This window comes from Mya arenaria, chromosome 2, assembly GCF_026914265.1.
Source record: "Mya arenaria isolate MELC-2E11 chromosome 2, ASM2691426v1".
NCBI lineage: Eukaryota > Metazoa > Mollusca > Bivalvia > Myida > Myidae > Mya > Mya arenaria.
In genome coordinates this window covers 14,432,343-14,444,913 of record NC_069123.1, presented here as the reverse complement: position 1 = coordinate 14,444,913, position 12,571 = coordinate 14,432,343, and the positions used below count along the sequence as shown (strand labels likewise).

The 12,571-nt window shown below is 36.5% G+C and overlaps 1 protein-coding gene across 40 annotated transcripts in view; it reads right to left on the bottom strand.

The window, feature by feature from the left end:
• Nucleotides 1-5,016, bottom strand: part of LOC128210139 (ankyrin-2-like) — a 183,313-nt gene extending 178,297 nt beyond the window's left edge. For all 40 annotated transcript variants that reach the window (XM_052914398.1, XM_052914431.1, XM_052914485.1 and 37 more), the window contains exon 1: nt 4,806-5,016. In XM_052914398.1, coding sequence (XP_052770358.1) covers nt 4,806-4,841 — 36 coding nt within the window. In that variant the 5' untranslated portion in view covers nt 4,842-5,016. The remainder of the gene's footprint in view (nt 1-4,805) is intronic.
• Nucleotides 5,017-12,571: the final 7,555 nt, after the last annotated feature.

Genomic DNA, 12,571 nt, shown 5'->3' with positions numbered 1-12,571 from the left:
AAACAATTTGTGATATTATGAGCAAGGATTAATATATTCATATACTGTTTACTCAAGTCCGTAAGAATGTGTAAAATTAATTAGCTGAGCCAAAAGGTAGGAGCCACTTTCCCATATTTACTACATAAACAGGCCTTCCAGCAGCCACTAACAAAAAAGAAGGAAAAAAAGTAGGAGGTTTTCGGACAGAAAGAAGGAAATAGTAGGAATATTTTTTACAAAAAAGTAGGAAAAGAAGGAATATTTTTGGTTAAATATGTAATAATTAATGGTTATTAACTTACCTAGAGGAGATGTTTTTAATGCAAAATCTTACCATTCTATATGCCACATTGAATATATTGGTGAATGATGCTTGGTCGGTTTCTGTTGTTGAACTGTGTGGGTGAAAAGATGATGCACGTCAAAGTGGAACATGTTGCCACACCTTTCAACAACAGAAACCAGCCAGTTTGACATCTTTTTTCATTTTCTGCAAATAAAACTAGCACAATGATCAAACTCTAATATTTTTGCGGACTTTATTTTCAAAAAAGTAGGAATAGTAGGAGTTTTTTAGAAAAAAGTAGGAAACAGTAGGAAGCTGTTAAAAAAGTAGGAAAAAGTAGGAAAAAGTAGGAACGCTGGAAGGCCTGCATAAAGGATAATGATGGCAACTGCTATTAATTGCTTCACCTGAGCTCGCTTCAAGAGGGGGTAGAACTAGAAAAAGGGTTGGGTAGGGATTAAGCCCGGTTTTAAGAAAGGCAGGGTGTTGCAGAAAAGCTACAGCATGCTAATGGTGAAAAGGGCCCATGTTGGTCTCCAAGAGGCCAAAAGGGTGCTCATTCTGGTCCCCATGAGGCCAGACGGGTGCTCATTCTGGTCCCCACGAAGCCAAAAGCGTGCTCATTCTCGGGTCTCCATGAGGGCTGAAGGGTCAGAACATGCTGGTCTCCTAAAGGGCTGAAGGTTGCAGCTCCCTTTTAATATACAAATACTTTAGCTAAAACCCCAGGCTAGGGCAGAACATAATGTGCTGTCATTTATACATTGTACTGGCTTTAAAAGAAGTCATGGTTGGAAAACTGGCATGAAATTAACAAGATGGTGCAGTATCAAAATGGCATGTTGCTCAGCTTCTCCCACAGAAAATCTGCTTACTTAGCAGCTCCCAGAGGAAACAGGGAACAATGGAATTTCTGATATCAACCAGGTGGCTTATCTCAACACCAAAAAGCCCGGGCTCAGGTATAATACTCAACCTGAACTAACAATAAATATTTACAAATATCAGATCTGTCTTTGAACTTGTTATATTCTCATCAGATATTTGCATTTTCCTCTCAATTTTCGTATATCAAATCACTTCAATGAAATAATGTAAGTCTTTACCCAATTTAAATTGTTAAAATTTGCAAATTTCACAGCTGCAGACACACACATGTGTAATGTTTCATAAATGTACATGTAATACGACAATCATTATAATATCATATGACATTGACTGATGCATTGCATACAAAACTTACGATCTTTTTAAAATTTCTAATTCATTATGATCATTTCTGAATAAGTAAAACAACAAATCATTGAACCATAAATAGTTCATAAATTATTGTTTTTCCAGCTTTATTTATAATTTTTCACCTGTGAAACTCACTTAAAATTTAAGCCATATTTAAATAACTCTCCCCAAAATAGCCATCTACACACATTTCTCCCCAAATCGCTGTGGAAGGCTTTTAGCAATTCAGCAATGTTCAGCGTTCTAGAACATGATCACATGAATAAATTGGGTAACGTGCAAAACAGAATTGATTCATAGCAGCAAACCGACAATTATGGTCTGAAGCAGAAAATGGAGAAGTTTTAAAGCGTGTTGCATGTAACAACATATTCCCAGATGCTTCCAAGATGATTGTAAAAGACCATGCAACAGCTGTTAGAAATATTAGCAAATGTTACAAGAAAATAATAAAACTCATCATAGCTCCTTTTGAACAAATATCATGAAAAAAAGTTCATATGCCAACAAGGCAGGGTAGCCAACAATTCCTACTATAAATGCAGGCAGTTACTTCAGTCCTGCGGGCTCCCCTCAATATGATTACCTTAGTTAATTTAACTACATGTATGATTGATGAAATCAGGGAGTCAGGGTAAGGGACTATTTTCACTATCGATTTGAAGCAAAAAGTTAATACACTTTTAAATGACTATACAGCGCATATTTATATTTTTTATTGCATTTTATATACATATATATATATATTAATTACCATTAACACTTAGATTATTTTCATAATTTACATTGTTATCATAAAAATTAGAATTTCATAAAACTACTTAAAAAGTAAACCTGTTGATAGAGTTTTAATAGACTCATGAAAATATGAGTTAAACCACCTAGATTAATAATAAGTTCCTAACTGTTGTGAGTGAGATAGGCCATGTAATTATTTGCACATGCATTCCTGACTTCTAACCTAGGTGCCAGGTGATATGCATACCTTGTACACTCACAAAAACATTCCTAGATGCTCGGCTCCCAGGGTCAGGAAAGTACCACAATGCCAATCGGAACTCCTCGGCCATTTTCCATCACAAACAACCTTAGATGTATGTCAGTACATTAGTTGAAAAAGTTTGTAAAATTAATAATACTAATATTAATTAATTGTAGCCTTTTAACGTGTTATTTGTATTACTAAATTCAAATTGAATCCCAGTGAAGTTTATTATTGCATGAATAATTAATATTCTTAGAGTAAAGTCTTAAGGTTATAAAATGCTAAAATGAAATTACTACGCGATCTCGAGTGAAATAAAATGTTAAGAATTCTGACATTGTAAATCATCCATATACATCTGAGGTTGTTTTTGGTTGTTATGGAAAATTTTATGGCTTAGGCGTTCCGACTGTCCTCAATGCTTGGCTACAGGGCCAGGAAAATACACCAAGATTTTCAAGTTGGTTAACAAACCGAAATGTTTGTACTATTGCTTGGAATCAAATGTTTTAGCAAGCCCTGCTATATAAAATTGAGAATTGAGCAAGCCCGGAAGGCATTTAACCAGTGCTGGGCTTGGGCAGGCTTGTGTTCATTTCATCCACTGCTGTGACATAAGTTACAAGTAGCAAACTAAAGATATTAGCAATGGAGTAACAACTGTTTGCACAAAACTCAAGATTTAGTTCCAAAACGTTTTTCCAGATATATTTTCTTTTACCATTGCTCCATCTAATTCAGAAACAATTATATTCATGAAAGCATCTGATTCATGGATATTTTGAGTGCTTTAACATCACAAAGCAATAAGCCCAATTTAGCCAGACCTTTCACCTTAAAGATCAGAGCTTGAAAAACTTCTGGACTGAAGACAAATTGTACCTGGAAAACATTTGCATACATGTGCTTCACATGAAGTGAAATGGTTTTTCATAAATACCACATTGCAGGAAGCCAAGAAACATATCACAACACTATTTGAATAGATTGATAATTATAATAGCAAACAAATCAATAAACAACTTTTTCCTCCATTTCGTCTCTATTTTCAGAAAGTTTTCAAAAGGCAAGAAGTTTTAAACAATATCATACAGTCAAGACAATATGTCAATGAAGGTTTAAAGTGTCACCAACTTAACAGTCTACATGTCAAAATAGCAAATGCCCAGAAAAGATCCTGTCTCAGCAACTGCAATTTGCACAGTCTGCAACAAGTCACTGCTAATAAATTTACCCTTCAACATAACAGGCAAAAAAAGAAGAAAAGAAGCAGGCTCAGTGTTTCGAATTATTTTGGTTTAATTCTGGGCTAGCGTCATGATGTTATTGCAGGCTATTACAGATAATTACACAAAATCACCATCATTTGAGAGAAACCAGACACATGCCTGAAGTGCAAGGTTGTAATCAGTCTGTCATTTTCATACCACACTGCGTCATTGATTCCAAGCAACATGTTATTTATTTCATATTTGCCTCAAACTTGAGCTATGCACATTGTAATTTACGCTGTGTATCAATGGAACTGATAACAGTAAACAATGAAATTACCTCCCAAGAAATTGATTCCCTCCATTTGAGTGTTCTCGTATTATACTTTGTACATATAAACACAGGTACAATTTAAAATGCATTTTTAGTTAAACTCCCTATTATTTTTGGGAAAAAATATCAAATTAAATTAAAGGAAATCAAAAGCTTTTTTTTATAAGAATTAACATAAAATGTATTTATGAATAAAATTTTAAATATTCAGTAAAAAAAATCTTTTTTATAAATAATAAATAAAAAAACGCTTAACATATATTCAAATTGATGAAAAAAGTATAATAATATCATTTTACTGTTTTAATAAAACTTGTCTCTTCACTTTTTCTGAAAAATAATTTTCATTAACTGCATTTTTTTTTCAAACTTAAACCGAACAAAAAACCCACCTACATGTAAAACAGTGAAATTATTAAATATGAAATATTAAACAGCCTAAGACACCAATTATTTACAAGACTGAGCTCTTTCTACTCGTTCGAACTCTTGTGAATCTTAATAATACCAAGGCCATCAAAGTTATGACTCAACTTAAACACACTGAATAAATGTCACATTATAATTTGCATAAAATGACATACTGTGTTTGTATCCTGTATCATATAAAATCAACTATAAAACAGGCCATATAAATGGATCTTGCTATTTTAAAGTACAAAACGATAAATAATACGATTTTCTAACATTTAAATGCGATGTCAATCAATCCATGACGTAACATACATTTCGATTTACCTGTGTAATTTTTGACAGATTTGACATTACCTGATCTTCGTTACTCATATCCATTTCCCCACTCATCTTGTGTTTTTGCAAAAGTTACAGTCTCTACGACATCGAAAAGTATATCATTCCAGAACGCACACAGAACTTCGCCAGTTGCACAACTTTTCAAACTTTATCCGATCTTCGATTCCTCACTTTTCGCCGGGAATTCTACGTTTATCGTATCGATTGAATAAGCTATGGCGGTCAATGGCGGAATATGGATTAGTCTATTTTTACCATACGGGTGAGACAGCATGGGGATTCCCACGGTGCTGTACAAAACAATATCGAATCGTTTGAACGTGGGATTCGTTCAGATTTTATTTTTTATTTATTCAAGTCAAGAAAATGTTAGTTACAACGTCGGATTGTGTTATATGATAATGTAATTAATATACTACTTCTGAAAGAAATATCATCATCATCATCATCATCATCATCATCATCATCATCATCATCATCATCATCATCATCATCATCATCATCATCATCATCATCATCATCATCATCATCAAATAATCATCAATTTCGCCGTCGTCGTCAGCTTCGTCGTCAGCATCAGCGCATCGTCAACGTCTCTGTCGTTGTCATCGTCGCCGTCGTCGTCGTCATCATCATAATCAGCATCATCATAATCTGCATCATCAACATCATCCTCAGCAGTAGCAGCAACAGCAGCAGAGCAGCAGCAGCGTCAACAGAAGCAAAAGCCTCTTTGTCACCAAAAAGGTCACCGTCATCGTAATCATCCGTAGCAGCAGCAGAATCAGCAGCAGCAGCAGCATCTTACACCTTAATTAATGTGTGACATGGTGTAAGGCCGCTGATATTTAAAAGAAAACTGTTTGTACTTAAGTTAGAGTCAATATTTCTATATACTTGTTTTTAATAAATTGGTTAACGGATCCGCCGTTTGTTGTTTTATTGGGTTTTTTTTTTAAATATTGAAAAAAGTAAATCAGTTGTGTTTTTTTGCGCACATGAAATGATGTAAAACTTGTCGCCTGTTCCTTTGCAACATGAGGATGCAGTTTTAAAAATTGTTTTCAAAATTGAGCTGAGATCATACAAAAAAAAAAAAATCTCATTTTCAACATACCATCTGCATTTAAACTATATTTTTTTGGTATAACTGACATCAAGGCTGATGTCTGTATCAATGGTAACAAATCACATATAAACCAGAGTAATTGATAAAATATATTGTCCTGTGTTTGTCCCAGGGGGGGCATTAATTGTTAAACAAATTATATGGAGACTACTATTCAAGTAATCAAAATCTGGGGTAACTTAAATTTTGTTAAAGTTGCAGAGAAATATCTTAGCTTCAAAGAATTCATTACTGAATATAAAGTCATTTTTATTATTATACCCCCGACAAATAAAGTCTGAAGTGGGTATCTTGGAGTCACCCTGTGGTCAGTCGGTCGGTCGGTCCGTCGGTCGGTCCGTCGGTTTGTCGGTCGGTCCGTTGCAATTTTCCTTGTCCGGAGCATAACTTAAAAACTACTGGATGGAATTGGATTAAACTTCATACAATGATAGAGCATAATGAGAGGAAGTGCAGTGTATAATAACCATAACTCTATTCTTGCTTATTACTGAGTTATTGCCCTTTGTTACTTTATTTTTTGTCCGGCGTATAACTTGAAAAGCACTGGATGGAATTCATTGGAACTTCATACAATGGTAAAGAACAATGAGAGGAAGTGCAGTGTTCAAGAACCATAACTCTACTTTAGCTTATTACTGAGTAATTGCCCTTTGTTTGTTTTTTGCTGTCAAACTTTTTTCCAGACATTAACTTGCAAACTGCTAGATGGAATTTATTAAAACTTCATTCAATGGTAAAGCACAATGAGAGGAAGTGCAGTGCATAAGAACCATAATTCTATTTCAGCAAATTACAGAGTTACTGCCCTTTTTTACTTTTTTCTTGTCCGGAGTATAACTTGAAAACTATTGGATGGAATTTAATAAAACATCAAACAGTGATAGATCAGAATGAGAGGCAGTGCAGTGTACAGGACCGCAATTCTATTTCAGCTAATTACAGAGTTACTGCCCTTTGCTACTTTTTCTTGTCTGGAGCATTACTTGAAAACTATTGGATGGAATTTAATAAAACTTCATACAGTGGTAGATCATAATGAGAGGGAGTGCAGTGTGCAGGAACCGCAATTCTATTTCAGCTAATTACAGAGTTACTGCCCTTTGTTACTTTTTCTTGTCCAGAGCAAAACTTGAAAACTATTGGATGGAATTTAATAAAACTTGATACAGTGATAGATCATAATGAGAGGAAGTCCAGTGTACAGGAACCGCAATTCTATTTCAGCCAATTACAGAGTTACTGCCCTTTGTTACTTATTCTTGTCCAGAGCATAACTTGAAAACTATTGGATGGAATTTAATAAAACTTCATACAGTGATAGATCATAATGACAGAAAGTGCAGTGTACTGGAACCGCAATTCTATTTCAGCCAATTACAGTGTTATTGTCCATTTGTTACTTTTTTCTTGTCCGGAGCATAACTTGAAAACTACCGGATGGAATGTAATAAAACTTCATACAATGGTAGAGCACAATGAAAAGGAGTTCAATGTGTTCATGAATCGTTACACTTTTTTAGCAAATTACAGAGTTATTGCCCTTTTCTGTTGTTTTTTTGTCAAACTTTTGTCCGGACAGTAACTTGAAAACTACTAGATGGAATTTCATACAACTTCATACAATGATAAATCATAATGAGAGGCGGCGTTCGGGGGATATCAATCACCTTCAGTGATAGCTCTAGTTTACATTTCCTTATTCCATTTAATAAATAATTGAGTCAGTGAAATTTGTTACATTGTGATTTTTCTGTTGAGAAAAAGTAGTGTCCAGCAATGAGGAGACACAGACATATTCATTGTAAGGTTGATATGTGGAAATAGTGTTATGGAAACTCTTGCAGTCAGGATGTGCTTAAAAAAAAACATCAACAAAAAGTGACAGTAAAACTGAAAGTTTGAAATAATATTGACTTAAAATGTGACATTATTTTAAGGTAAAAGTGTATAAAATGCTTTAAATGATTACATTAATTTGAATTTGAAATTTGTAGGAGAGAAAATTGAACTGTAAAGCCAAACATATGTGTATGACAAAGTGAGCATTTGAACATATCAATATTCATTATAATATTGAGGCATTGAATACATTGTGTTGCATAGCATTCAAAACATACTTAAGCATTTCAAATGTCATTCATATATATCTATGAACATGTCTTTTCTGTTTGTTGTTATGTTGATCTTTTGGTTTTGAGTTTCGCAACAAACGCTATGAAAAATACATGTACATGTATTGTAAAACAAATAGTATGATTATGAATTCCTTTTTTATTTCGCACCACTCGTCCAACATTTTTTTTCAAAAAAATCCGTTAACCGATTAATTAAAAAAATGGCCTTAAGTAGGTTCCCTCTGTTGGATCCAAAACACCAAAACAATCAAGTTTCACGGCGTGTAAGAAGTACTTGTATGACCACGAAATATGTTTCCGCCAGCCGCATCGAATTTAATATGTGTAAGTGTTCAGTAAAAATATATTGGGGGCGGGGGATATTTTTCTGCTTTTAACAAATTAAAAATTCATGCTTTATCAGCATTACATGTTTGTTTATTTGAGTTTATCAAGGTCTGCCCGCGCCCATTGGCTGCATTATGGCTTGACCCCGCCGTGACGCCATCACGACTAAAATTGTGTTCAAATGCCATAAGAGACATGAGATAAAATTGACAGCAATTCTCAGTCAAATCCAGATATTGGAAGACTTAAAAAAACAGAGTGAGATACAAGAGATCCTGGTGCGATACCCTAGCTTTTTGCGAAGAGACCTCTGGGTTCTTTGTGTCATGACGATGGTCTCTATTGATGGACAAATAAGAAGCCATGATAATGATCTCTACTAATAGACACACCATTAGCCATGACAATGATGTCTACTGATGGACACACCATTAGCCATGACACTGATCTCTACTGATGGACACACCATTAGCCATGACAATGATCTCTACTGATGGACAAATCAGTAGCCATGACAATGATGTCTACTGATGGACAAATCAGTAGCCATGACAATGATGTCTACTGATGGACATATCAGTTGCCAAGACAATGATCTCTACTGATGGACAAATCAGTAGCCATGACAATGATCTCTATTGATGGAAAAATCAGTTGCCAAGACAATGATCTCTATTGATGGACTTATCAGTAGCCATGACAATGATCTCTATTGATGGACAAATCAGTAGCCATGACAATGATCTCTACTGATGGACTTATCAGTCGCCATGACAATGATCTCTACTGATGGACAAATCAGTAGCCATGACAATGATCTCTACTGATGGACTTATCAGTCGCCATGACAATGATCTCTACTGATGGACAAATCAGTAGCCATGACAATGATCTATATTGATGGACAAATCAGTTGCCAAGACAATGATCTCTACTGATGGACATATCAGTAGCCATGACAATGATCTCTACTGATGGACAAACCCGTAGCCATGACACTGATCTCTACTGATGGACAAATCAGTAGCCATGACACTCCTCTCTACTGATGGACATATCAGTAGCCTTGACAATGATCTCTATTGATGGACATATCAGTAGCCATGACACTGATCTCTACTGATGGACAAATCAGTAGCCATGACACTGATCTCTACTGATGGACAAATCAGTAGCCATGACAATGATCTCTACTGATGGACAAATCAGTAGCCATGACAATGATGTCTAATGATGGACTTATCAGTAGCCATGACAATGATCTCTACTGATGGACAAGTCAGTAGCCATGACAATGATCTCTACTGATGGACTTATCAGTAGCCATGACAATGATCTCTACTGATGGACAAATCAGTAGCCATGACACTCCTCTCTACTGATGAACATATCAGTAGCCATGACAATGATCTCTATTGATGGACAAATCAGTTGCCAAGACAATGATCTCTACTGATGGAAATATCAGTCGCCATGACAATGATCTCTACTGATGGACAAATCAGTAGCCATGACAATGATCTCTATTGATGGACAAATCAGTTGCCAAGACAATGATCTCTACTGATGGAAATATCAGTCGCCATGACAATGATCTCTACTGATGGAAATATCAGTCGCCATGACAATGATCTCTACTGATGGACAAATCAGTAGCCATGACACTGATCTCTACTGATGGACAAATCAGTAGCCATGACACTCCTCTCTACTGATGAACATATCAGTAGCCTTGACAATGATCTCTATTGATGGACATATCAGTAGCCATGACACTGATCTCTACTGATGGACAAATCAGTAGCCATGACACTGATCTCTACTGATGGACAAATCAGTAGCCATGACAATGATCTCTACTGATGGACAAATCAGTAGCCATGACAATGATCTCTACTGATGGACATATCAGTAGCCATGACAATGATCTCTACTGATGGACAAATCAGTAGCCATGACACTGATCTCTACTGATGGACAAATCCGTAGCCATGACACTGATTTCTACTGATGGACATATCAGTAGCCTTGACAATGATCTCTACTGATGGACAAATCAGTAGCCATGACAATGATCTCTACTGATGGACATATCAGTAGCCATGACAATGATCTCTACTGATGGATAAATCAGTAGCCATGACAATGATGTCTACTGATAGACATATCAGTAGCCATGACAATGATCTCTACTGATGGACAAATCAGTAGCCATGACACTGATCTCTACTGATGGACAAATCAGTAGCCATGAAATGATCTCTACTGATGGACATATCAGTAGCCTTGACAATGATCTCTACTGATGGACAAACCCGTAGCCATGACACTGATCTCTACTGATGATCAAACCCGTAGCCATGACACTGATCTCTACTGATGATCAAACCCGTAGCCATGACACTGATCTCTACTGATGATCAAACCCGTAGCCATGACACTGATCTCTACTGATGATCAAACCCGTAGCCATGACACTGATCTCTACTGATGGACAAACCCTTACCCATGACAATGATCTCTACTGATGAACAAACTCGTAGCCATGACAATGATCTCTTCTGATGGACAAACCCTTAGCCATGACAATGATCTCTACTGATGAACAAACCCTTAGCCATGACACTGATCTCTACTGATGAACAAACCCGTAGCCATAACACTGATCTCTACTGATGAACAAACCCGTAGCCATGCCACTGATCTCTACTGATGGACAAACCCGTAGCCATGACACTGATCTCTACTGATGAACAAACCCGTAGCCATGACACTGATCTCTACTGATGGACAAACCGATAGCCATGACAATGATCTCTACTGATGAACAAACTCGTAGCCATAACACTGATCTCTACTGATGGACAAACCCTTACCCATGACAATGATCTCTACTGATGAACAAACTCGTAGCCATGACAATGATCTCTTCTGATGGACAAACCCTTAGCCATGACAATGATCTCTACTGATGAACAAACCCTTAGCCATGACACTGATCTCTACTGATGAACAAACCCGTAGCCATAACACTGATCTCTACTGATGGACAAACCCGTAGCCATGCCACTGATCTCTACTGATGAACAAACCCGTAGCCATGACACTGATCTCTACTGATGGACAAACCGATAGCCATGACACTGATCTCTACTGATGAACAAACTCGTAGCCATAACACTGATCTCTACTGATGGACAAACCGATAGCCATGACACTGATCTCTACTGATGAACAAACCCGTAGCCATGACACTGATCTCTACTGATGATCAAACCCGTAGCCATGACACTGATCTCTACTGATGGACAAACCCGTAGCCATGACAATGATCTCTACTGATGAACAAACCCGTAGCCATGACACTGATCTCTACTGATGGACAAACCGATAGCCATGACACTGATCTCTACTGATTAACAAACCCGTAGCCATAACACTGATCTCTACTGATGATCAAACCCGTAGCCATGAAACTGATCTCTACTGATGGACAAACCGATAGCCATGACACTGATCTCTATTGATGGACAAGCCGATAGCCATGACAGTGATCTCAACTGATTAACAAACCCGTAGCTATGACAATGATCTGTACTGATGGACAAATCAGTAGCCATGCCAATGGACAAACCAGAAACTATACAAAGGATTCCTCATTAGTATCAACATTGTATGCGATATTTTCTACATCTGTACTGTCTTGTCTCCCTGACCTGACCTTAGCCAACCCTTGACCGTTTTAAACCCATATTTACATTTCGTTGACCATCATTAAGTTTTTCATTTGAAGCTTCGGTATGACCTTAACAATATTGCATAATACCTTGCAGCTCTGTAGCGCAGTCGTGAAGTTGTCAACATTTCTTTTCAAAGAGAACAAATTCACGATTTTTGCACGAAAATAAACTCTTATTGTGTTAACAATAAGATTGTATATCATTAAAATGCACTTAAAGTCTTAAAGACATTTACAAGGTAATGAATTTTCTTTACGGAAATGGCAGTATATCTAACGTCACCGATATTACTACGGCATAGCAGGGCCAATATCATAACATATGGGACACCACTCGAATTGTCCACAAACTACTAGTATAAGGTTATCGCGGTTTGTCATATTAATACGCCGTCGACCCGCTGTTATGTATCTAGAAACGAAAGAGCTGCCAACGCGGCTGCGACAG